This window comes from Diadema setosum, chromosome 12, assembly GCF_964275005.1.
Source record: "Diadema setosum chromosome 12, eeDiaSeto1, whole genome shotgun sequence".
Classification (NCBI taxonomy): Eukaryota; Metazoa; Echinodermata; class Echinoidea; order Diadematoida; family Diadematidae; genus Diadema; species Diadema setosum.
In genome coordinates, this window is record NC_092696.1 from 24,227,550 (window position 1) to 24,254,763 (window position 27,214).

General features: G+C 35.9%; 1 protein-coding gene across 1 annotated transcript in view; it reads right to left on the bottom strand.

The window, feature by feature from the left end:
* Positions 1-16,854: 16,854 nt before the first annotated feature.
* The window catches only part of LOC140236152 (MAP kinase-activating death domain protein-like), a 94,394-nt gene continuing 84,034 nt past the window's right edge, over positions 16,855-27,214 (bottom strand). Inside the window, exons 28-29 of the mRNA XM_072316120.1 lie at positions 19,322-19,391; positions 16,855-19,021 (exon numbers count right to left, since the gene is read on the bottom strand). Of these exons, the coding sequence (XP_072172221.1) occupies positions 18,843-19,021; positions 19,322-19,391 (249 nt within the window). The 3' untranslated portion in view covers positions 16,855-18,842. The remainder of the gene's footprint in view (positions 19,022-19,321; positions 19,392-27,214) is intronic.

Consider the following 27,214-nt stretch of genomic DNA (forward strand, 5'->3'; position numbering starts at 1 on the left):
GTTTTAAATAAGGACTGAACTCGCGAATGAAAGTTTTGAGTGAATTCAGCCCATATATCGCTATCGGCTCTATGTGCTTTGTTGTGCACAAAACCATGATTTAACATCACGTGTATTTTCATGTTTTTACAGTGTGTTTTAAATTTGTATTATGATAATTTTGCGGGAAATCAGATGTGACTACTGCTAGTTCTGATAGGATATTAAAGGAGACCTCCGGATGATTTTCAAATTTTTAACATTTGAACGTATATAAATTAGTTATACTGGGTACAGAGTTTCAGGATTTATAATAATTGGGATGGAAAATAAGAATGTTTTCGAAATTTCTATCAAATTGCAATGAACAAGGATGATGACATGGCAGCCTCACCATAAGAATGCATGAGATGTAGCTCTAGGAAGCAGAACAAAAGAAGGCAGCATGCATAGATTATACACAGGTGAGCTTGCAAGCATGCGGTATTGTAATGGGATGACACTGCTACATTTCTGAGATATGTGAGGCTCCTATGTCATCATCTTTGTTCAGTGTAATTTGTCTAAGGTTTTTGAAAGTACTGTTTCTCTGCTCAAGAACCACAATAAATTCCACAAATCTATACATGAAGCTGTTGATTTATGTACTATATGATGTGAAATTATGAAAATCGTCCGGAATGCCCCTTTAACCAAGCGGGATTAAATACCAACAGGTAGGCCCTAAATTTTCCGAAGTGGAACAGAGTTACATGAAATACAAGTTTATACACACAATTTGCCATTAGGTGTAGAATGGTAAAGAAAAAGAGTACAAGTGGAAGAGCACAGGCCTTTTTCCGAGCGAGTTACTATTTCATTGACAGGTTGAGGCATGACTGCTGCATGAATTATCCATCTACAAAATGCAGACAAATGACTACTCAAATAACTCCATAAATCTCAAGAGCTCCTGAAAGCGCTCCTTTTTTCCGCCAGTAGAATTAGCTCTGTATAAGAGTCCATTATTATCCCCATTATCCTTATTATTGTTGTCATTATTATCATTATCAATATCATTATCATCATCATCAATATCATTATCAAAACTCTTTCAAGATCATTTAAAAAACTCCGCTTCTTCAAGAGCAATCGATATCTACCTCCACAATATTTGTATTTCCTGTATCAGGCTGATTCAAACTAAGCAAAATGCTGTACAATACAATGAATACTATTGTGCGCATGTCTTGACAGACAGCAAAACACAGCATTTTTCAAAAAAAAATAATGGCAAAACACAAAACAGGCAATTTATAGAATGCACAAAAGGGGTGTCTCGGAAAAATAAGGAAAACCGCTTGCTGGCCGTGGAATGTGTCTCAATTGGTGCTTTATGATCTTGAGTTATGCCAAACATCTTTTCATTTTGGGACGGAGAAAGGAGATATCCTTGAAAGTTTTGAATAGACCATTTTGATAATGTATTCGAACTCTATGCATGCTTTGTTCACGAAACGTTACCCTTAACAAGGTCAACTGCCCTGCCTAAAAACACCTAAGTGAATTCCTGTCTAACCAATTTATTTATTGGAGGGAGCAGGTGAATGAAATTGTTCTTTGATATAAGGCTGTAATAAAAGCAACATCAATGAATTGTACACGTTCAGAGTGTAAAATATAGCACCAACGAGAATTTTTTACTGAGAGAAAGTGGTTATGACAAGAGAGAGTTTCGTTATACTCAAAGGCTGGGTTCACATAGAAGTATACGGTATGCGGTATACGGGCTTCGCTGTTCGCTATTCTCTATACGCTATACGGGCATGGCGGGCTTTTAGCGCCTACCTGAAGTTAATTTCTGTAAAAAAAAAAAATAATATTTTTTTTTCTACATAACTTATTGATTCGAAAATAAACTTGTTTTGGACTAATTTAAGGCAGAAAAATCCCATCTGCAAATCATTGAGCCTCTAGATACAACTTTTAATGATTTTTTTTTTGGAATGGGGTTAGTTCAGCCAGTCGATCGAGATGGGGTTATTTAAGAAATATGATTTTACACACTAAAAACTGAAATTTTATTTTTTCTTGGGGAGGGGGTGGGGGAGGGGGAGGGGGAAAGTGATTGGAAATATTGTAGTTACGTTTCCAAATATTTATTTTAACATTTCAAACATGTATCAGCCTAATTGATTTTATAAGTTATTCCTATTTTTGCTATGATGAGGTCATATTTACAGGGGGGGGGGGGGGCAGCTTAACTTTACTCCCTCATCCCAGCTCTGAACTCAAAGCAAAAGTGAAATAATAAAGAAATAATTTCATGAATAATATTTTCTTGGATTAAATCTATTTTCACATTATTTTCAACTTATTACAAGAATGATTAAGTAATTAACTAAATATTCCAATAATGAGTACCAAGAAATCCTATTATTTGTAACTTGCGATTACCTTATTTAACCAAAGCACACATTCAGAACACCAGCTGCCACACCCGAACAGGATGGTATACGCCGCACGAAAATCGAACAAGCATGATTCCCACTATACTATATGCTTACTATACGCAGCTATATGGCATTTTCGAATAGTGCCTTCTTATGTGACCCGGTATTAGGAAATCCTATTGTTCGATTCAAGCTATTCGCGTGCCCTCGAAAACGTGCACCGTATACCCGAATAGTATACTCCTATGTGAACCCACCCTACCAATAACAGTGCATGAATAGTTGCTGACATTGAAATTAAATTGTATCGATATAAGGGAGAGTCTTGACAATGCTATATATATTTTTTTTTTCTTGTATGTACTACTCGGAGCTGACGCTGCCTGGCAGAGGAATTTTACTGCTAATGTTCAGTAGTTTATATCGTTTATACCTTTTATTTGATTGATAATTGGTTGATCATTCCATGTTAGGCATATTGTCACAGGACTGGCGACCTAGAGTTTTCTCTGAGTCAAGATTCTAAGGGTAAATTCTTCGATCAAATAGACGTAAATCTTTCCGTTTACCCACTACCGACATAATAGAAAATGGGTATATGTAGCCTAGAGAATACCATTTACTCTTTTTTTTTTTCAGCTCGTTTAATTTCTGCATCACGATGTTTCCATACTTCACTTCACTTCCAGCAGACGATAACAACCCTATGATATGTTGTTTGCTATGATGTACGTACTGCATGGATGATGATCAACATTTGACCAAGATTGGAAGAATGTATGCTTAATTCACTTCAAATGATACTACACCCCTAAATCAAACCATGCAAAACCGCCTTGAGCACTGACCAATGTGTTGCGTTAATGTATAACTGCTATGAGTAGGGTACACTCCCGTAGGGTTAACACTGTGAAAGTACGATTGTGATTGCGCTGTTGGCACTATCATGCAATAATTTGCCTACCTACTGTCTTCTCGGAAACATCATCGCAATAATAAATCCATTCAAACACTTACCACTAAGGAGACTGTCCACACTTGAAATCAATTCCGTCTTCACACTGCCGGTTAAAAGCTCGTGATATTTAGATGTTACTTGTTTACTTGTGGTGTTGTGTCGTACGGGAGGGGCGGGTAAATTGTGGCAGTCACTGTGGCGTGCCAAATCACGCGGAAGTGAAAAATCAAGGCGAATTAGGTTACGAGTATAATCCGTATTCGTGTGGTCATGTAATATACACAGTGGTCATTATTGCTTATACATTATAGGCCTGTACTCGCACCATCAGAGGTCGTGTTAGCTCCTCCCTCACACGCACAAAGGATAGCAAGCTCAGCGTATTCTGGATAGTTGAGCTTTACGTAAATGATCGCATTTTATTTCAGTGTATTTGGACCTCCAAGTGCATGCCAGCCAGTTCAAATCACACTCTTTCATGGACTTTGTGGAAGTATGACATCACCTTCTTCGAGTTTGACCTCACTTGATCTTATCTTGGCTTTGAAAGAGAATTCCGAATGATTTTTAGACTTTTACATTTTGAACAACTATGAATTAGTTATACTGGGTACAGAATTTCAGACTAAAAGTGATTTGGAAAAGGAATAATGTTTTCAAATTTAAAACAAATCACAGTAAACAAGGAAGACGACATATCGGCTTCATCATAAGAATGCATGGGGGGGGGGGGGGGCTCAAGGAAGCAGAACAAAAGAAGAAAACATGCAGCCCATGTATACACACTGGTACAAATGAGCTATCTTTTTTTCTCAGCTGGTTAGACACTTCGCTAGTTTTTAAATAATAAGCTCGCACGCCGGCGCGACGTAACCATCTTTGGAATTCGTGTTCAAACAAAGAATGAACTTGCGTTTGGAGCAGGTGACCAGAATAGTCCGTCAGTTGACATTTTAGCGGGCATTCATTTCATTGTTTTTTACTGAATGCAATAACAATCTTTTCTTTTGATATTGCTAAATACCATACTTGCTGTCAGGTGGGTGTACTGAAAACTGAAATTTCGATATATTTCCTTACATACAGATAAACGGTGAAAATTGAAAATAATGTGATGGTTTAACCCTATTCCGGGGGTTCTGAATCCAAATTGGGAGATTGCGGCTTTTTCATCCTTGAAAGTTTTGAGGTAATAAAGATGTCCGAGGAACTGGTTACCAAAATGACGCCAATAGCATAAATTCCTTCATATCATTTTTGAATGGTGAAAATTGAAACAAAGTGATGGTTTTACCCTTTTTGAGTATACTGAATCCGAATATGCAAGGTGCAACTCTTGTCTCCTTCAAGGTTTATAGATTAATAAAAAACAAATAAACAAAAACGACTGGTCAAGTCTAAAATTCCTCTATAGGCCTATATTTCCTTATAAATGGTGAAAATTGTGCTCTTAGCACTTCGGGTTAATGAACACAGGGTGAAAACCAAGAATGCAAGAATTGCATCATCCAGATTCGGATTCATCACACAGAGTAAAAAATTCAAAAACCAATATCGGGCGGACGATAAAACAAAGGTTAGACACGAAATCTGACTTTGGCACCCAGACTCCTTAGCAAAAAAAAAAAAAAAAAAAAAAAAAAAAAATATATATATATATATATATATATATATAGGTATGTCTTCACAATTGTTTGTGTTTTTATTACATTTAGTATGAAGAAATGTATATGTATAGGCCTATTTCTTTTTCTTTTTCGCATGATATGTTTTGTACACTTGCATTGTTTGTTGAAAATGAAAATGAATAAATGAAATTAAATGAAATGTCACAATCACAAATTCATGACATAATACAATTATTGTAAAGAAAGAGACTAATGATAATCTTTCCAGACTTCTGCGCGAAGGTGTGTTGTAGAAAGTGATAACATAAAAATCTGACTGTTATACCTAAAAGAATATAATAATGTTAATGTTTTATCTACATTGATGATAACTTTATTCGCATCAAATGTCATAGTTGCTGGCTAACTGTGGCACAAAAAAATCTTTGATGAAATGATACAAGTTTTTCTTTCCTTCTGTAATTTCATGTTGATTTTGTCAAGATTCGTGCGTAGTAGGCCTATGGGTCAATGGGAGACTGTCAAAACCAAAACAAACTACTATACGGCTTATCTGATTAGTTTCCTCCAATACACTTGTGAATTCAACGGGTATAGAAAAGTTATTGAAACAATCAGTGAACATTTGAAGAAAATTGGACTATAATATGTTTGAAAGATTGAGTATTCATAGTTATGGTTGCTATGCCCCCCCCCCCTATTGTGACAGGGTACATCAATTCGTGATGTCACAGTGGAAAAGCGGGCAAAAGAATATAGCTTATGACAAATGTTCCACAAAACTCGTTTTTTTCTACGGTGAATGTCGAAGCAGTTCTGTCCTTGGATACTATAGTAGCTCCTTCGAAAGAAATAAAGAAAATATATGTTGCCAAAATACATCTCGGTAATAGCATGGAACTCAATGGTACGTGTACTTATAGGTAGAGGGAAGGTGTCAATTTCACAAAGAGTGAGGATTTCACTAAACTCAAATCTTTACTGAAACCAGCTTTGGCTAAAATAATTTTTACAAATTTATCAATATTGGTCTGTTTGTCTGATTTTGAGTCACACCTTCACTTACTGTATTTTTCTAATCTCTGCAATTGCAGGATCCGTGTGATGATAATGTATTGTAATATAGAGGAAGCCTCTCGTCAAAAAGAAACATGGATAACGCGGCAAAATGTATTACGTAACGATTGCGCCCGTGTACAGGTGTTTGGCAGCAGTTTGGGCTTTCCTTGTTATCACAGGAAGCAGTCGTGTGTTCAGAGGTTAAAGGGATGATAAAGTTTCGTTTGAGATGGATTTTCAGGTTTCTAAAGTTTTTTGATGTTCTTTTTAGAAAATGAGATAACTCTTATGAAATATGAAAGAGCATATAATTCTAAGAAGAATTTAAAGTTTATTCGATGAAAATTGGTTTTGAAATGGCTGAAATATCCAAAATAAAGCGACCCTGATAAAAATGGGACGCAACTTTTATTATGATCGCTTTGTTTTACCTTGCTTTCGGATATCTCAGCCATTTTAAAATCGATTTGCATGAAATGAAATTTGAATTCCACTAAGAATTGTATGCTTTTTAAGATAATAAAGTGATTTCTAAGTATGTCACAAAAGATTAAAAGCTGAATACTCACCTTAACAAATACTATACAATCCCTTTAACTAAAGTGCAGTGTCACTCCCTCTCCACACATTACAACCTTATGCGAGATATGACTGTGCATGATGGCAATACTGGTTTCGATTGATATCCATTGATAACACTAAGAATGGGCCAATCTGCTAGGCTGCAAACTGGTTTAAAATTAATTCAGGTTTGATTTAATTCGCGATCTATTGCCACTTTCATATAATGAAAAAAGAAGAAGATCAATTTGCTTTCTTGGTCCTTGTTCTTGTAATTTTCTCATTTCTGATTTTTTATGGTGATTATATGTTTCTCGTTTGTTTATTCTTGATTTTTTTTCTTTCTTTTTTTTTGGGGGGGGGGTGGGTGGGGAGGGGGTGCTTGTCAAATGACAACCCCCGGATGAAGTACATGTAACGGTGTACATTTTACACAGTGATAAACAATTTCTTCCACTCCGTATATTTTACCAATCCTGACCAGAGGTCAATATCATGAATCATTCTTGAATAGTACGAGACGAAGATAACTTTATACTAAAATTTAGATGTTACAGAAAATATTTTAACTAAATATCAGATAATACTGACATTGATATGAGCAATAGCTGGAGAGTGTACAATTTTCTTGAAGGTAATTTAAAAATGAAAGCATAAATCAGTTTCATTAAATTCAAGATTAACTTTTAAAGTTAATTTTCAGATTTTGCTATATTTTCAACCCTCAACCCTCTGTACAAAAATTTAACTTTGCACAGGGGTCAATTGGTGTGTATGGGGGTGTGTGGTTAACACCTAGACAGTGGCCAGGGTTTTAATGCTTAATATCCATTCATGAGGAATTCCACTATCTAGCTAATCTTTATTTATCCTGAAAATTAGTACATGCATACTTTTTCCGTGTGCATGCATTTTACCCCTGACCATGAATTCAGACTAGCAGTGCCCAGGGCAATCCATCATGAATTATTGATCTAGCATTCATGTGCCATTTAGCAACAGACCAGTCATTGCAAGCACACACTCGCATACACATCATTGGTTCCTGTGTAAACTTGAAGTTTTGTACAGAGGGTTAAAATCTGACAGAAATCTGGAACCTAACTTATTAATCATGAATGCAATGAAACTTATTTATGCTTTCATTTTTGAATCGCCTCCAACTACATTCTGAAATTGTACACTATTCAGCTGTTACTCATATAATGACAGTGTTATCTGACTGATAATTTTGGAAGTGGGAAATGTTTTTTGTTTTTGTTGTGTTTTCTTCTTTTTTTTTGTCACACGGAGTATCAATGTTCTCCAAAGTCATGATTATATACCACAAATGGCGGTGAATGCCTTCTAGATATCGTTATTACACTTACACTTCGTTATTAATCAAAATTCCTTGACTGGGGATTTGGCAGCTATTCAACTAGGAAGGATTTTTATCATAAAAAGGCCTAGTTTACACATAGGATATTAACAGCTCTTTAGTCATGCTAGTACAAAGAAGTTCGATGAATAACGATACACGTCATGTAAATCACCGTCTACTCGTATACAACGTGTAGTATTAGCAGTAGTAGTAGTAGAAGTAGTACGTAGTAGGATTGTGCTGTCTAACCTTAGAGGTATGCAAGATTTCACAAAATCAAAACCATCTTTTTTTTTTCGTTTGCCTAAAGCAATATAATTTATCGAAATGATATCAAAACTTATTGATTACGTTATAATAATAATAAAAAAAAACCCACGTCATAATTCTAACTCACACAGTGAAGAGTTTTCTACAACAACAAAAATATTTATAAATGACATATGCCTCATATTTCGAAAAGCTAAAAACGGCACCCTGCTGGTTTATTGCCCGAAGCGAGGAATTTTCTTCTCCGGACGTTGTTTCGAAGTTGTCGCGGTAAGGTTTGTTAAAACAGGGCTGAACACCTCTCTGCCAACGGTTAGCGGTTTTGCTGCCATGTTTACGCCTCCGGAAAACGCGCGCCCCGGACGCAACCATTAACTAGCAAGTAGTACACGTATACTATCATACCAGAACGATGCTATAGGAGTAGAAATGTCTTCGCATTGTATTAATTAATGCGTAGGATCCAAAGCATGATTATTGAATCGTAACATTCCACTAGCTTATTAATGTCCCAAGGCTGTAAAAGAAAAAAAAAATGTATCTCATTAAAAGATAACATTTTACAATCTAAAGTGTGGATTTTGTTTTGTTTTGTTCTTTTGTTTTGTTTTGTTGTTGTTATTGTTTGCATGTCTTGCACAGGATTTTTTTTTTCTATTCGCATATCCTCATGTCTGTACCACCTACCTTTTATAAGAAGGGATCGCGAAAAGTAATCACAAAGGCATATCTTCCTGAGAAAGTGGCTGGTGGTTATGCAATGAGACACGGGTCAATTGTCTTCCTTATCTGCGTGGCAGCTCCAGATTGGCACATGCTTCAAATATTTTTGAGCGGCGGCATTGAACATCTCGCAAAGGAAATAAGACGGAAATAAAACAAAAACAAAAACAAAACAAAAAGACGTACACACACACATACGTACGTGCATACACACATCCATACATGCATGCACATACGTACATACACCTACGCGCGCGCACACACACGCACATACTCACACACACACCATCACCACCACTGACACACAGACTCCACTAAACACATACACACCACAGGCCATGTGAACCCCTACACATACACAGCACACATACACCCGTACAGAAAGACCACGATACTCATAAACAACCATACACACTACACACATACACACCAAACACGTACAAAGACACACTCGCACAAACATCCAAACACAAACAGACACACACACGCACACATTAACACACAGACAAACAAACCACTACCACGATACAAGGAGGTTCAAGATAATGGAGTCACATCTGTCGTTGAAGCCAGGTTCGATGCCGCCACTCAGAAGTATGTGGCAAACTGGATCCGCCGCGCAGATAGGAAGACAATTGACTCATGTCTCATTGCATAATCATCAGCCACTTTGTGAAAGGTGTTGGAATGGTTGCTACTTATAAAAGATATGTGATATAAATTTATAATGGTAAAGACACAATTCGTCAGATTCAATTACCAGCTGAATAAACACCAGTGATGGGGAGCAGCAAACCTCAAAACATGATATATTTCGTGTCACAAAAAAAATGGTAATTACTGAAGTGGACACTAGTATTGTGGACACGCATGTAACGTTGCTTATTAAGACATACACGTTGTCTACCGTTACCGTCCATGTTTGCTCTGAAACAATACGCAAAAATTGGGAAAATTAGATTACAAATCAGTCACCTGCCAACATATTTGCTTTCTCTTGTAAAGTACGTGCACTTCGCAAATGAAATTGCTTGCGTGATGCATGGATTAATTAACAAGCGATGAATGTCCATGTGCAGTAAGTCCATGGTAACATCGAGCAGTAGAAATCATTCATTTATCATTGCTGCTTGTATCATAGAGGTAGATCAGTGAAAATTGTGGAAAACAATCAGAAACATTAAAGAAAGTTATCAAGAGTAAAATTAAATTTACGACAAATGAGCAACTACGTGCGACGTAAATGTTGGGCAAATCTCCATAAGTTTTGGTGTTCGAATTTGTTTTTGTTTGGGTGTTCGAATGACACCCCAACCCTCCCCCCCCCCCAAATCAGGTCTGCTTGAACAAAATGTGGGTTTTTTTTATTATTTTTTTATTAATAAATTGATTTACACTGTACTCGAAGTCCGTGGCACAGAAAGGGTTAAACATATACCCCTAGGGACCCATGGCCAACAGTGAGGGCGTTTTCCCCCCAGCAATGTTACCCCCTTTTTGTATATTAGAATTTCAGATACATTTTATTTCATTAGTAAATGAGAAAATCACGCAACAATTAAACAATTCTATTTTGTATTTCTATATTGATAGAGAAACAACGTGCATAATATCAAAATGCAATTCGACAATGCTGTTTCACACCTTCTCCCATTCCTAGCTGCACTTAGATACGTGTATTACTAAGTACATAGATTTTTAAAATATCTGATCAGTAAAATAAGAAAATGACATGAGATTAAGGATTGTTTTGTTTTTATAACTTCAAATAATCAGCCTATATACTTTTTTGATTGAAACATTTCCAAATATGTCATCAAAATTGTGAACAAGCTCGTTGATTTTCAAGTATAAGAAAAAAAAATAAAAAGAAAAAAAATGCCTTGTGGGGGAGGGGGATATGTCCTGCCTACACCCTCTCCAACTCGGTCACTGTGCTTAGATAGTGCATTTCAAATATCAAATTAGATCAGTAAAATGAGAAAAACAAACGAGCATTAAAAAATTTAGTCTGTTTTCCACTTTTCAAAATTGAACCCCCCATAATACCCAAGTTACGGCTATGTCCACACTGGCCCATGTACATTACCAGACACTACAAAACAAACTAAAAAGACAAAACATTGACAAATGATTGTGTTGTGATAATCTATTTATTACACCAATATTTCATAGTAACATTAAGTTGTCTATTTCACTGTTCATAATGATAGTAATAATACTCCAACACCTATGAATGGTTATCATCATTGCATCGGTACTCATGCTCTTTATGACTTTCTCTGCACTCAAATCTTACATTTGATATAACATCTTATCTTGCTTGTTTTCAGGGAAAATACAGACATTCTTTTGTAATCTGTCAAAATATCACAGTATACACTTATACCTTATCATAACTTTCTTGATTAACCCTTTCCCCTCATCATTATTCACAACTTGTCACACAGAATATCACAGTAAATCAGACAGTCTCAGTCTGTATATTGCGGAGTCTGAGTGATTTTGTCACTAGCCACACATACGAATGCCCACATTTTTCTAAACTTTACATTCTAATTCATTTAAAAATAACCGCCAATCACTTACACATCTACTTGCATATAACTTTCATAACAATGTCATACAGCTGTCCCAAAGAAAAAAAAAAAGGTGACCATTCCAACCCAGGATGGGATTTCCATTACAAATTCTTCAGAATGATACTCAGTGTATGTTAATTATCTAAAAATATACAAGCTGAGGTTTACCTCTGACAACGTACAATGCTTGTTTTATCTATATTCTTTTTTTTTTTTTACACATACATTACCACTGTTGTCTTGTTGACAGTGCAATACAAGCACCTTTTTGGACGTGATAGACCTGACAACTTCTACTATAATTATGCTCGATAGCACTCTCTTTATAGGAGGGTTGGACTTTAGTTCATTGCCACCATTCATAATGGTTGTACAAAATCATTGGGTATGCAAGGCAGAACTCTGCACTGTAGCCATCCACATCATGGCACCTGTCCTGCCTATGTATAGGTGGTACAAAGATTCCTAAGAAAAGTGTGAGGAGATGAAGTATCATCCATCACCTGCCTGTATAATGGCAGACCATATCATATATTGACGGGTACCAATTATTTTCCAAATCGATCATACCTCCAAACGAACCTACAGCAATCTCATTTCAGACAGAAAACTTAAACAATCCTTACATACACTAACTTGGGGCCATTTGATCATACATTGTACAAAATCAAATCTACTTATTACTGTATAGCTTTTGTCACACAAGTTTACCGTTCTATAGTATATGTACCAGCGGTCTCTCATTTCAATGTCCCTTTTCACTTGATATTTACACCGTGCTGACATTCTATAGTTTGATCTTTGCTTTCCAGCACAAAGAAATCAACTAAATATCAAACAAGAGGCTAGTTCCCATTAACTAAGGACATCAAAAAAACAAACAGCAAAGTAATACTTATTTAAATATTTTTGACAAGCATACATAAGATTCAGTTGCAAATTTATGGAAACTTCAGTTACACATCTGCATAATAATATTAAATATGATTAAGATAAAACACTACTCTGCAAGTCTAGATTGAACCTTCATCACACATGGCAACTACCACAGTTGGGCTGTGTTGTGATATTCACAAAAACATGAACAAAATAGGAACACTACATACTTTGCTATAAATAGTTCAGAGTCTTTGTAATCATACAAAACCAGGAAAGACAAGCTATATATACCACTGCCAAAAAATATACAGACTATGCATCATTCAAGAACTCTTCTACACTCAGTCAACCTCAATCAAATTGCACAGAAAAATCTTGCAGTTCTCAGAAATGAGTGATCTGGCTTGGCATAGAACATTGTGTTTACAGGTAATTTTGTATTAAAGACATGAAATCAATCCTCATTGATGTTAGATGGGATTTATGCAGCTCATTGAGTGACTATGTGGTTAATGCTTATTGTCCTTATAAGGGTTTCAGAAGTGCATATTTTTACACTAGCAGAAACAGTATTATGCAAGGCCCCTCCAATTCTTGAAAAGTAAAAAAAAAAAAAGAAAGAAAAAAGGTAGAAAAACAAAATAAAATACTTTTGGCATAAGCAATCACACTATATTTACCTACATTGCATGGCTTCTTATATGCCTTTAATATTTCATTTTTAAAAATAATCTAAGTTTAAGGCATCGCAATAAATTCATGTCAACTTGAAAATAGATCTTCCTTGCCTGGAGTAGTTTAACCATGAACTTGGTGAAAGCAACTATCACAAAGCTTAATTCAGTTTCCAGTTGTAAAAATATGCATTCAGGGGGCAAAAAATCTGATGACTATTACGCTAAATGTATGAATAAATGAAAAATAACTGGTTAACCTACGATAAGCAGAAACAAAATTTCCAGTACATTCTTTGCCATGATTACCATGAGACACAAAGAGCTTCAAACAGTGATTCAATTTGTAAGACTTTTCAATTCATAAATATGAACTTCACAATTCAACAGATATAAGGAAATCGTCAAATTAACATACAATTTGTATTTTCTAGCAAACGTCTGCTAATTGCAGGTTCAATATTCAGCTTCTGATATATTGCTAGCACACATAAAGAAGACAAAAAGTATAAACTTTACATACATGTATAGAAGCCTGGTCAATATCTCTTTATAATATAAACTCTTTATCTTACCTTTATCCTTTCCTTTGTCATTTCTTGCTATGTACATACACAAACATCAATCCATATAACACATGAAAAATCAAATACTGTCCTATATGACCTACACATATCAAAATGCATTCTCATGTCATAATACTATACTGTACATTCACTTTGTATATCATTTCATAATAGACTCATTGTAGAGATTACACATTGGCATACTACCCTGGATATGGCAGTAAAATACAATGAATTCTTTTCACGATGATTATCACTTATGGCTCCTTAATCTCTCTCCCTCTGTCTCCTCTCTCTCTCTCTCTCTCACATGCGCAACATACACTGTTACACACTTATACTTGTTTCTCTTTGAAAAAAAAAAGTGCTGCTAAACAACATGGAAATATAATATACACAACATTTTTTTGGCAAAAACCTTGGAATTCAAAGCAACCACTCCCCTCCGGACAAAATAAAATAGTTATGGCTAATGAAAACACCATCTGTAACACCATGATAAACATTTAGCTCAGTCATACTTGTCATCTCTAGTGAAAGACACACACACAAATCGAAGCTATATCACAGAATATTAGTCCCAGCTTATCTGATTGTGTGTGTGGGCATGTGGGTGTGTGGGGAGTAGGGAGGATTGGCTATTCAAGTTTTTTTAGATCAGCAGAATATGGCTGATATCATGTTTGATGCAAAAATGAATACACACATTTTTCTTGTGTATATTTTTCTTTGTTTCTAGAGCCATGACAATTATCCCTGTTCAAGTAATTATTACAATATCTGTACTTGAGAATAACTATCCTTTTATAGTCAAAATGATATGGGTAATCAACTTTCACACACATGTTTTTGACCATCATTATATATGCATCAGATACCGTAGGTAAGCATTATACATGTACTGTAACATAAGGATATATATATATATATATATATACTTGGCTATCAATATATATCAGATCAATATATAAACTGGGCTTTACAATAATACATGTATATAACCATTATTACATGTATGCACAGAACCAGTATAAAGCTTGATCATTATAATGCATGCATCATATAAATTAAAGAAATGTACATGTTATGCTTCTGATTTGCAGTTGTCATTCTGTTGTTCCTGCAATGCATTAAATAGCACAGATACAGCAACAAAGAAAAACAACAAAAAAGTGCTATGTGGACTGAAGAGACATAGTGAAAGAGAGAGAGAGAATAATGGCACATGCCTTACAGTACTGTAACATCCAATATCAAGATTCTCCCCCACCCCCCGATTTGAGAAGCATAAATAAGTATATACAGTCCTGGTGCAAAATGCTGCATAGGAATCTTCATGATATTCCTACAGTCTACATTCACAAAAATAAGTGATCTCTATGAGACACAATGTGCACAAAAAGTGTTCTTGGCTCTAATACACAGGATCATTCAATACCACTGCCATGGAGCTCTAATCATTGCTGCTATTTGCAGTGTATTTATGACACACGTACATTGAGACACTGACTTGGTGCCAAAACCCCAAAACAAAAACAATAAAGGTAAAACTCATTCTTCTAGAATAGTCTGATGCCTCAATAACTGTTTGGGGCAAGTGAACAAGAATGGAAATGGTAATTTGATAAGAAACAAGAAATATGACAGCAAACAGTAATATTTGTACTATTTTTTTTATACTACTCTTTACACTATACATGAATACTCATGGCAAAATTTAAATACAACAGGGCATAATGTAATGACACATGTCCGTACCTTGATAAAAGATTTTGCCTCTGTCAAACTAATACATGCTTTAATTTCTCCAGAAAAAAGTCAATGAATGTAAAAATAAATGATAAATGAATATATACCGATATCATGAAAGCAAGAATTTTGGAATACATGCCAATACCATAGGCTAGTGAACACCATACATGTATATCAATAATACCTTGGTAAATAAAGTATGCACATATATGCACATAAATATGCAGTTCTATTATATTTTACACAAATGGAAAAGATAAGCAATGATACAAGGAAACAATGCTAACTTTAATGGAAGAATATAAATATGAATGAATACTAGAAAGTTTTGCCACATTCACACAGCAGGTGAACAGATTACCAACTAAGATAAATTTGCAGGAAAGAATTGAGCATTAAATAATGTTTGTATTGCACATTTCAGTACTAATCAGTAAGGAATACACAAGTTCTGAAGAAAATTCTTCCATAAGGTACACACTGTAGGTTAGAAATATATACCCGAAGAGAAAAGCTAAAATTTGTTGCTGGGACCTGGAAAGGTATTCATTGTGAGTATAAAGGTACCACTATGTTGATACACCACATGGTGGCCTGTAAGTTATCGAAAGAAGAAGATCCAGTAGTTTGCTTCCTGCTGGTTTATAAAAGGATGTTAGACTACTCGATGACCACATATCCTTCCTTATTTTAACTTCCACTGACACAAATACAGCCTTAGCAGGGGCGGATCCAGGAATTCCGTAAAGGGGAGGCACCTTTGCAAAGTTAAAGGGGGGAGGGGCGCATGCAAGCCCCCCATTTTTTTCTTTTTATATCTTTTGTTTTAACCAAAAATAAAAGAGGGGGGGGGGCGCCCGGTGCGCCCCCCTCTGGATCCGCCACTGCATAGGCCTAAGACTACAAAATACAAGCAGGCAAATCTATGTTCCTACAAATGGTACATGTGTATTTCACTCATGGAGCCAAACAATAAGTGACCCAGCACCTCCTACTTATATTGAAGCCAGTGTAACAACAGGTCATAATCATTATTTAACTTTTATCAATTCATTTAATTTAATTAATTATTTTTTTTTGGGGGGGGGGGGGCAGGTGTGCTGTTTCAAGGTGTTTCTCATAGAAAATCAACAGACAGAACAAATCTTGCACAGCTAGTTTTATAAACCAGCTTCATTCCATCCTCTTTGCACTGTGTTTTTACCAATCATTGAAGAACTTTTGATGTTCATGTGCCAGATTCACTTGACATTTTCCAAGCATTATGATATCTACTCCACATCAATATTGCTCAAATCTTTGAAGGCTTCCATGGTGGTAGAATGTTGGGTGGTAGAAGGCCTAATGGTGCACCACATATTCTTTCTAGGGTACGTGTTTGGTCCTGAAAAAGAGACTGGGTAGGCCCTTTTCAGGGCCAAACACATACCCTAGAAAGAATACGTGGTGCACCGTTAAGCCTTCTACCACCCAATATTGCTCAATTGAAACAGTCTGGGCTTGAGAGGGATATCAATTAGGGATTTAAGCTGCCCTGAATACCTTGGCATAGCATCCTAAACTACAAGTATAAGCCTCTTTTTTATTTTTTTTATTTTTTATTTTTTATTTTTGCTGTCTAAGGACTCAAGGGTGGGTTAAGAAAATCAAAAACACAAGCAAAATAAGTATTTCCGTTTGTTTTCCACTTACAAACAAAACAAAGCAATGATAAATCTCCCGCATACAACGAAACTGCATTAACTGAATATAAAGGAAATGAGGATATTTGTTCTGAAATTGACAACTTAGATCTGATTCTTCACCAAATGCTATATTCTCATAAGAGCCAACAAGTGAGTCATGGTAAGAGCAATATATTCTTCTCATATCATCTGAATTATACAAAAACTAGAGTTCAAATCTATACCACACTGCTGTGGTACATCTCACAAATTCAGATTTTATCATAGACCCATTTCTGTCTTTGTCGTCACTGTGTGAATCAGTTCTGATATCTTGATATCACATTGCTCATTGGATGAAAGGAAAAAATGATATGTAACAAAATGGTTGACAGAGTCAGCAGAGTTGTCTGCGCATTTCACAATCTAAACTCACAAGAGAAGTTTTGATGGAGTACACCTACTGGCCACTCACTGAGATAACACTGTCATGTGAATGCAGCACTGTCATCATTCATGTATATTGACTCTGTAGAAGTAGCAAATGCTTAAATAGTAATGAGAAATCCTGCTTGGAACTTTTCAAGGTAAAGTTCAGTCTTCATTACGCCCATCACAAGTGCTTTGCTTGCCACTATGACAATAATTCTTTAGAATGCAATTATACTTTCTCAAAACAGCATTCTTTCTTGGTTTGCAGAACAAATACTCTCTATTTCTAAACATACATGTATGTTAACTATTTATTCCAATAGTCTGCACTTCACATGATACATGATGTATCTCTATACATGTGAGTTTCAGACTCTATTCCCTTATATAGCACAACTTGACAGTGTTTTAAGTTATACCCTGTTTGGCAAAATAGCTACCTGATACTCTGTATGAAAGAACAGAAATTGCTGTCAGATGTCTTCACTACTCTGACTGTTGCTGTGGTAATAAAACTCCAAGATTCATACCTCAAACTACACAGTTACATGCCACGTATATGTGATCATGCATTAAGTTGTAGCGATGTTGACTCTGGTTACAAAATGCTTCATCTATCAACATAAATTAGCTTGCACCATGCATTTTTAAATGACACAGCATGTACCTAGTTGTGTAGCTCAGTGATGGATTCACACACTTCTCTGTGCTTCAGTATTCCCTACAGTGTGCATCCAGTGGCCTGACAAATGAGACTTAACTCTGAAAGGACAAGTATGCTGACTCAAGACTTGGTTGGAGGTTTATCACTCCACTGACTTCCTTGAAGCTCCTCATTATCCTATCTCCATCTATCAAGCTTGCTATTACTGAGCATAGTCAATCCATGCAACATACCAGTACTGTATGTTCACTGGTCACATCATAAAATTACATGATGGAGGAGAGATGGGAAAGTCAATACCATGCAAACTGTAAGATTCCCTTATCCTTCTCATTCTCCATGGAAAAGACTTGAAGTGAGACTAGCCAGCCTGAAGGTTTTGCCTTTGGATTGGGCAGAGGGACTGCAATCCATCCATTGCAGCAGAAAAGTATGACATTACACAGCAGCATCTCATGTGATCTTTTTAAGAAGGAAAAATAATCTGGGAGAGTGACTTGAAGAAGACTAAAGAGGCTCCACTTGATTTCAAGGTTTATAATGTGAAAACATCACACCTGTAGACTTGTTCTTTGTAACTTTTTCTGGGACAGAGAGGGAATGATGGATTTACAAGAGGTGGTGTTACAAATGATTGTTGTATGTGTGTGTGATGTTCAGCTCTGCAAGAATTCCCTCCTACGCCCCGCCATCCTTGCTTCAAGCTCCTTGCGACTAATTGTCTCTGAGTTGCGTGCTGCTGCGATGTAAGAGAAGACGCAAAGCATGGCATAGCCAATGTCATGGGCCATGGTAGAGCGAAATTTGTGACGCACAGCACTCTTTTGCTGGTGATCTGTGAACAAAAGAGAGAAGCATGAAAGGACAGCCTGTGTTATAAAATTCTACAATGATGTAATACATTGCAATACAACATGCACAGTACAAGGACTCTGGCAGACAATTTATCAAAAGTAACATTTTTGACAAGCTGCCGGCTGAACAAGATTGTACAACTTGAAAGTACACTGTTTAAACAGAGAAATCACTGATTACAATTCAATTTTGACAATGTCTCTAACCATATATGGTTTAATTGCAGCATTTGCATACATGGAACTTGAAACATTCCTTGCGATGACTACATGATACTCACTGAATTCTACCAGCATGAAGATATCTTTCTTGGTCTTGTATTCTTTTATGTCCTTTAACTCAATGAATGCCTGGGTGGAGTAAATAAAGAAATAGACACAGAGATAAAAAGGCAATTATGCTGTCATGTTAAGTGACCAACCAAAAGCAAGCTTTCCAGAGAACTTACTACCCACTCATATTCTTTCCTCATACAGCAATACCATACATGGCCGATCTGCAGTGAAGAATAAAGCTATTCAACTTCATTATATTATGTTACCACAAGTGGGCCAAGTTTACTTATTTGGGGGCAAATATTCAGTAGTTATCAAAAAAAAAATACATGTCTGTATTTCTAAATCTGTATTTCTCTGGTTTCTTCTGCAGGAAGATGGGAATAATTCATTTTATATGCTAACTTTTTTAGCAAATGGTATCATGAAAGGATATTTATAATGGTACGACATCTGAGTTTGCTTATCTATCTTCCTTTACCTGGAAAGCCAAGAACAGTCTTCCGCACAGAGCTACTAAATTTCTCAGGAACCCAAAGCATAATTGACATGCACTTTGAATTCATGCTCTGTAACATGTGCAGTGTTACATCCTCTATCAAAAAGACATAACTGATGAGAAATGTCTGAAATTATCAGCACAATGTCATACAAAGAAGGTCTTGTTAGGATTTGAAAAAAAAAATCTCAGTATATTTCTGTTTGATAATTGATTATGAATGGAGTATAGCTAACAAACAGGGACATTGTGAACATAATTATCATGTAAATACTAAATACTGGTACTTACCCATTGAATAACTCACTATAATCAATTTGCCATAACAAATACTAAAAAGCAAGCCAAGATTCACTTAGGGTTTAATCAAAATGAGACAACTTTTGGGAAATCATGACAAAACAATTATCAGGAAATCATCAAATAGGGTCACAACAAATTATCTTGATTGATGTACTGAGACATTATCATGTATTCTTGATTCTTTTCAGCTCTTTACAGCCGATTCTTTCTAGCTCAGGCCCCTTTTGACTCCATTGATTCTTTACACATACAAAGAGACAAAAATCCCTTTTCAATTCTTAGTCTGGAAAACGCTGTTCTGGAATATATTATGACATTATGACATCACAGCCCAAGTCATTTAGTTGACTCTTTCCAGACCCGGGCTGCCCAACCTGGTGCACCCATAACTCTCCATTGTGTGTTTTGATTTTGAATAATGTAATACTGATATTTGTGACTAAAAGCCGAATAAATAATAATAATAACAATAATAATAATATTAATAATAATAATAATAATAACAATAATAATGACAATAATAATATGCAAAGAAAACATCTAAATGATTGAAGGAAACATCTGACACAGAACTTGACACTTATCCAGTTTATATCATCAAATAAACTTGGCTCATAACAACTCTTTACCTACATAGGCATGTCATGCCACTTACTGAGAGGCATTTAATAGTGGATGCACTGACATCCATTTCATTATGACAAATTTTGTTTCATTTCATTCAAATATCCAGAAGAGATATTCTGCTTCCATGTCACCGCTCATATTTCCAACAGTGTGCTGTCTGAGATTACTTCCCTTTGAATGAAAGAAACAAAGGACAACGTATACTAGAGGTTTGGGCAAGGCTTCCACACAGTGACCAGGGGATGACAGCCAGGTCAACAGGGGTCAACTAAAGGTCACCATGACACCTCTAATTTCACAGTCCGCTTATGTGCTCTGATCTATGTTTTTCTTCTCTTCTCTTTTCCCCTTTAAACAGGCATTTTCATTTGACAAATCAAATGTGAAAACTACTAAGGTGCTTATGCAGAGTGTTTTCTTACTTGCAAAACTGAGAAACATCAGCTTGGATCACTGTCATTCAACCTTTGTTAGTTAACAATCCTATGAATCTAATCCACAGGATCACAGTTTGATTGGCAGACATAATTACACACGACTGATGAATTACAGTGTGTGACATAATGTATTTTTGCCCAATGAAGGGCTTAATTTTTTCTATGCCTTCTATTCAAGTAATCAAATTATTGAATAATCACTAGAAAAAAAAAACAACAACCCACACATACCTAGAAGATGCTAACAAACATATGATCTGCAAAGGTACTACATATGAATTGATTTGTATCAAATTTTCTTGCAACTTTGCATTCTACGTTATATTGGTGTCAATGTTAATAAGAAATAGATACAGAAAATAAATAATATTATGGTAAACTGAAAATAATGTGCTACTCTTTCCCAATCAATATGAAAGGAATAAGAGAACAGAATCATATTGTAGTTTTAGAATGAGAAAGTTGAGTAGAGTTTGTGATTTCACACAGAAATAAAATAAAACAAAAATGTGATTTTTGTTGGGGGAGGGTGTAGTTGGATGCCAAAGGTAAGTTTGTCATTTTGTCAAGCTCTTAGTGCACTTTCAGTTTTCATTTCTTAGAAATCATAACACACTGAAGGTACAGAGGGGAGAAAGATGAACTTAATCATGGAGTTCCATGAGATGTAAATTACATCTGCATTAGTATGCACTTGCAAGCACAATAGCAATTTGACATGCATTAAAGAATTGACTTTATAGTATCTTACATGTGATTACATCATGGAGAGCACAAGACATCTCATACCACCACAGAAAACCAATGGTGGAGCGGTCACATGACATATCAAACTGAGAGGTTACATGGCTGAGGGCATGACAAAAAAAGTGACACTGTATTTTGAATTAGGAAAATACAACAGCTCTTCTTGTGATTATGCAGAAAGCAGCTGGAGCACCAATAATGTACACATATTTGTATTAAACAGATGCTATCAGACTGACATGGAAGTGGTGTAAAGGCCTTTAAAATAAAACTTACATTGTCTACATACACAAAGCTGCAAAGAAAATTGTATTAGGCAAACTGCAATAGGATACATTAGAAGGTAACAAAAAATATCCACTGATCACGACAGAACACATAACTTGACTGACACACAGCTTGAACTGTTGCTATATTATCAGAGTTCTTGATACAGACATATTGCATAGACTGACCTAATTATAAATGTTGGCTCCAAACAGTACAAACAGTCTTGATAGGATGGCTATGGCAGATTTTCTCCCACTTTTTTGTTTGTTTTTTAATAGGCTTTCCGTTCCACATGGTGAATTTCCCGTGAGACTTCAGTGTAACAATATTATGAGGTCTACGATCTCGGGTGCTTGGTCTCAGCAACAATGTCAGAATTGGTTCGACACAAATCGCAATCTAGTGAATTCAACTGTTCATCAATTAAACACACCATTCCCAGCTTGCTCTTAATCATACTAAATATTTGCACACCTGCAGAGATTTGTGGGCAAAAACAAAAAAACATGCTCTGCACAAATGCATAACTGTGTAATAAGTGTCCAAATAGGTGCAGGCAGGAAAGATAAGTTTACTTAGAGAGAGAGAGAGAGAGAGAGAGGGGGGGGGGGGGCAACTCACAAATAATGAGGTTACATATCAAGGGACTCGCTGTAGGTCAGACTGTCTACATGTTTGTTCGGTCCTCATTTCATTATGTGACTGATGCCGTTTCTGCTACACTGTTGGTGGGATCAAATGACTTTATGAAAAATGAAAATATTATTTGATGGACTTCTCACCAATCCACTTTTGACTGCCCTCACAATGGATGGACTCCTGAGTGTTCCATAGCAATGACCATACCAATATAATCCCCATCGCATTTCATCACAAATATGGCTAAAAACGGTACTATGACACACAAAAAAAAATATAAATATAAAAGAAAGCTGTGCACGGGTGACAAGACAGTACAGTACAAATTGTGTCTGGTCCTAATAGGGTCTGGGCTATGTTTGGTCTGAAGGTAATACAGGTTGAAAACCAATATATGAAAAGAAAGGACTAATGTAGGTTAGAATGCAACGTGGGGTACCATAAGACTCAGGGTGACAATACACAGGTAATATGATACCAAGACAGCTATTTGCATGTAAAAGCTGGCCTACCTCATTCTCCTTTTGGGCGAAAGCACCAAGGGGGAAGGTTCAAGAGTGAACGAATGAACGAAGGAAATGAGTGAATGAGCAAGAGAGAATGGGGTAAAGGAGGTTAAAGTTGGTTGAGACAAGAAGTGTAGGGAGTCTCTGCCCTGACCCCAATCTGGTTTACATGGCTACCAGAGGCCCTAGGCTTGTCATGTCACACAATCTTTGAGATACAATGGCCTTTGATGGGGAAGAGGCAGTATTCTGGCTAGCTTTCCACTGGCTTGGTAGTACCTGTTTATTTTGTCTGAACAAGGTAAGTACAACGTTTACCACGTAATTTTCTAACATTGTTTAGATTTTTAGTACATAGTTTTCATATTTCAAGACATACAAATGCTAGAAGCATGGCAGATTTTTTGGCAAAAGCCTTGATTGGTGAATTTGGTACTATACTATATACAGATTTTCATAAGATCACATATCTGCATTTTAGGCTAAGAATTCCACATGAAGTTGATATCACAGACCTTACAAGGACCATTCACAATGTTAAACAGCAAGCAGCTTGTGTGGCATGACACAAACCCTAACAAAAAGACTGTGACACATACTACAAACTATTTCTATACTGCACTTTATCAATTGTTGCTACTTTACTTCCATCTCCTCTCATAGATGGATGCCTTCTCCATCAAAAAAAGAAAAAAAAAAGAAAAAAAAAAAGAGAAGAACAAATTACATGCAAGGTTCACTACCCTCATCACAACACTCACCCACAGAAATGTGTGTTATGTACTCACATTACATTAGAAAAAAAAAAAGAAGGTAAATGTGCACAACATACATTGTATTTTAAAAAACTGTTAAGTTGAAGTTTAGGACAGATTGTCACGCTAGAAACTACTCTACAGAACACGAGGCAGGATTTGCATATTGCTCATAGACAAATAAGGTACACAATATACATAGCAGTAAGCACTACCTGATCTCAGACTGCAATGTCTTATGCATTTCTTGAGATGACCTACATTGTCCTGTAAGTTAATTCAAGATTATGACTAATATAGGACTGTAGTGTATGATGCAGTAAAGAGTATGTAACTACCTCCATGACCTGTGTTTCATTGAGTTCAGTGAAGAACGAACAAAAATGAAAGACTGTAAGAACTGAAATTTCTATAAAATGCCACATGTCGGACATTTTCTTGTATTGTTAATTTAATGGGTGCAAAGGTCCAGTAATGGTTACCTGTACATCATCTTTTACAAAATAAATAATAATGAATAGCAAGCACAATACTCAAACTGAATGTATCTACCTGATGATTTCTCGTACATGAACAAGTAGTCACTGTGTTTTCTGTATTCAAAGAACTGTACTAGTGTGTTGCTATGCCCCAGATATCGCTACATCATGGCCCATGCAGTGTACTTGACCTACAGTAGTTACTATTTGCTCGTAGTCCTGGCATGGCTTGATTTGTTTTTAAAGAATATTTTTGCACACTGTTGTTTGCATGCGTTGTTATTTCTGTGGCTCCAAATGGAATCACAAAATTTGTGTAAATAAGACTGCCAAGAAAATTTCTGCTTGTACCATTTTTTATTCACATTCTTTTCCACATAATATGTTGACAATGTTATCATGTTATCTTACCTTGCATTATGTACACAAAGATTTCTACACAATAGTGAATATACTATATCATATATGATATTTATCACAGCTCTCCCCTGATCGAACTCAGAATCCATGGCTAGCTACAACAAAATGATAAAACTTATCAAATACAGGCAAGAACCCACTTCTAATGTCCCACAGTAAACAGGTGAAAGTTACAGCAAAAAAGACATACTTTATCAACAGAATAACATCTGAAATAGGCAGAAATCACTGTAACATCAAATGCAACTATACCCACACACACACCTCTGAAGGGAGAGACTGCTTGTCATTTCCTTATTATCTTCTTTTTTGGGGGGTGGCGGGGGGATATGGAGGGCATATTAAAGTTGCCTATAATTATGGGAAAAGACAAAAATGCTAGAATAAACAGTGCCCACATGCTATAAATTTGAACTTTGCAAAAAAAAAAAAAAAAAAAAATCCCTGGAATTGTGAAAGGTAGTATTTTTTCATAACTCTACTGGGATTTCTTTAATTTACAATCTTAAATTCCTTTCAATCTGTATCTCTGCATGTAACATTAACAAAGCTTTCATGCAGATTACTGTCAACCACATATATCTCCTAAGTTATGTTGAAATAAATTGCAGAAATGCCATGAGAATGAAGACCAAATAAAAACACAAAGCAACTAACTGCAAAACCTCCCAGGGGGCTCTCCAGTGGAACCTTGACCCTATCCGTTAGAGTCTTCAAGTGGAACCTTGGCTCTATCCTCAAGGGCTCTCGAGTGGAACCCACACCCTATCCTACAGGGACTTCATGTTTTGCACTTGCAATGTACGCAAGGTTGCTACAAGACTTGGAAGTCTTAGCAGATTGACTAATTGTGGATGTACTAGGCTTTGATTGTTTTCATTTTATCTTATTCCCTTTTTTGCCATTCAAAGCAGAGTATTCCTATTCTGAAACCTACAAAAAATTGATGTTATTTTCTACACCTTCCTTGTTGAAAAGAATCATGCATGTGGATATTCCAAAAGTGAAAGGTGAATAATGTAGATGGCTGCATAACATTTCATGAGAAATTTGTTTTTGTGAATTTTGTGAAAAAAAAATTAAAAACTAAAAACTTGCCAAAATATCAAAATATGTGAGTACTAATTATGAGCGCAATGTATGTACATGCAACATGACATGGTGCAGGCAGCAGCTCTACCTAGCCTACCATGCGCACAAGCACATCTATATGCTGAGCGTATGCAAGCGGTACAATATTCACATTCATGATTGCAAATCTGATCACCCGCAATATTGCCTTACAACTCCCAATCACAAAATAACCACGTCCATGAAATATTTTGCATCTACGATATCTAACCAGCTACATGCTGGTAACTTGATCCTTTCATACAATGTAATACCGATGTCATGTGAAGACAGACACTCCTGATAAACCAGGAAGAGCATACAGCTGGCTGGTTCTGAGGGTTCACAATCTTTACTTCAGTAAATTAGACGCCTCCTCATTACCTTTCTATGTATAAGAATATGATAATCCTATCACACATTGATGTTTAGACATGCAGCAGCGGTACTTGAAACATGCAAGCATTTTAGGCAAAAGCTGTCTAACTTTCAATGGAATCTGAGAACTGAATTCTATAACATGCCCCTATCATGGACTCAACAACCACTATCCCTTTCATGGTATGTATTGTCACACATCAGGAATACAATTGTTCAGAAACATGCATTTATTAGATTTTGGATCTGACATGTTTCTGAAAAAAACAAGAAGTCTAGTAAAAACAAATAAATGAATGGTTGGACAGTAGTAATTCTTTGAGTTGTCAAAGAATTATTAAATAGAAGTGTTCCTTTACCTCCCTGTACTTCTTCCTGTCAATACTTTCAGTATTACAAATTCCACTGAAAGCACTGTTAGCATGACTAACATTATCGGTTACATCCAGCACTCACTGTGTGGTCATTAATTCTGTTCATTTCATTCACATAGTGCTGATAAAAAAACAGATCTGTCTTTATTGGCATAAGCCAAAGAAAGATATTTACTTGTATGTGCTGAGCTCAAAACACCATTTGGTTCATGGTTCACATGCTCATGCCTTTTCTTGCCACATTTTGCTACTTCATTTGATATGTTTTGTGGGTAAAGTTTAGGAGCTTAACTGCAAAATTTGTGTGAAAACACTTTCATCATTGTTTTCCCTCATGTTTTTAGGCAATAAAAA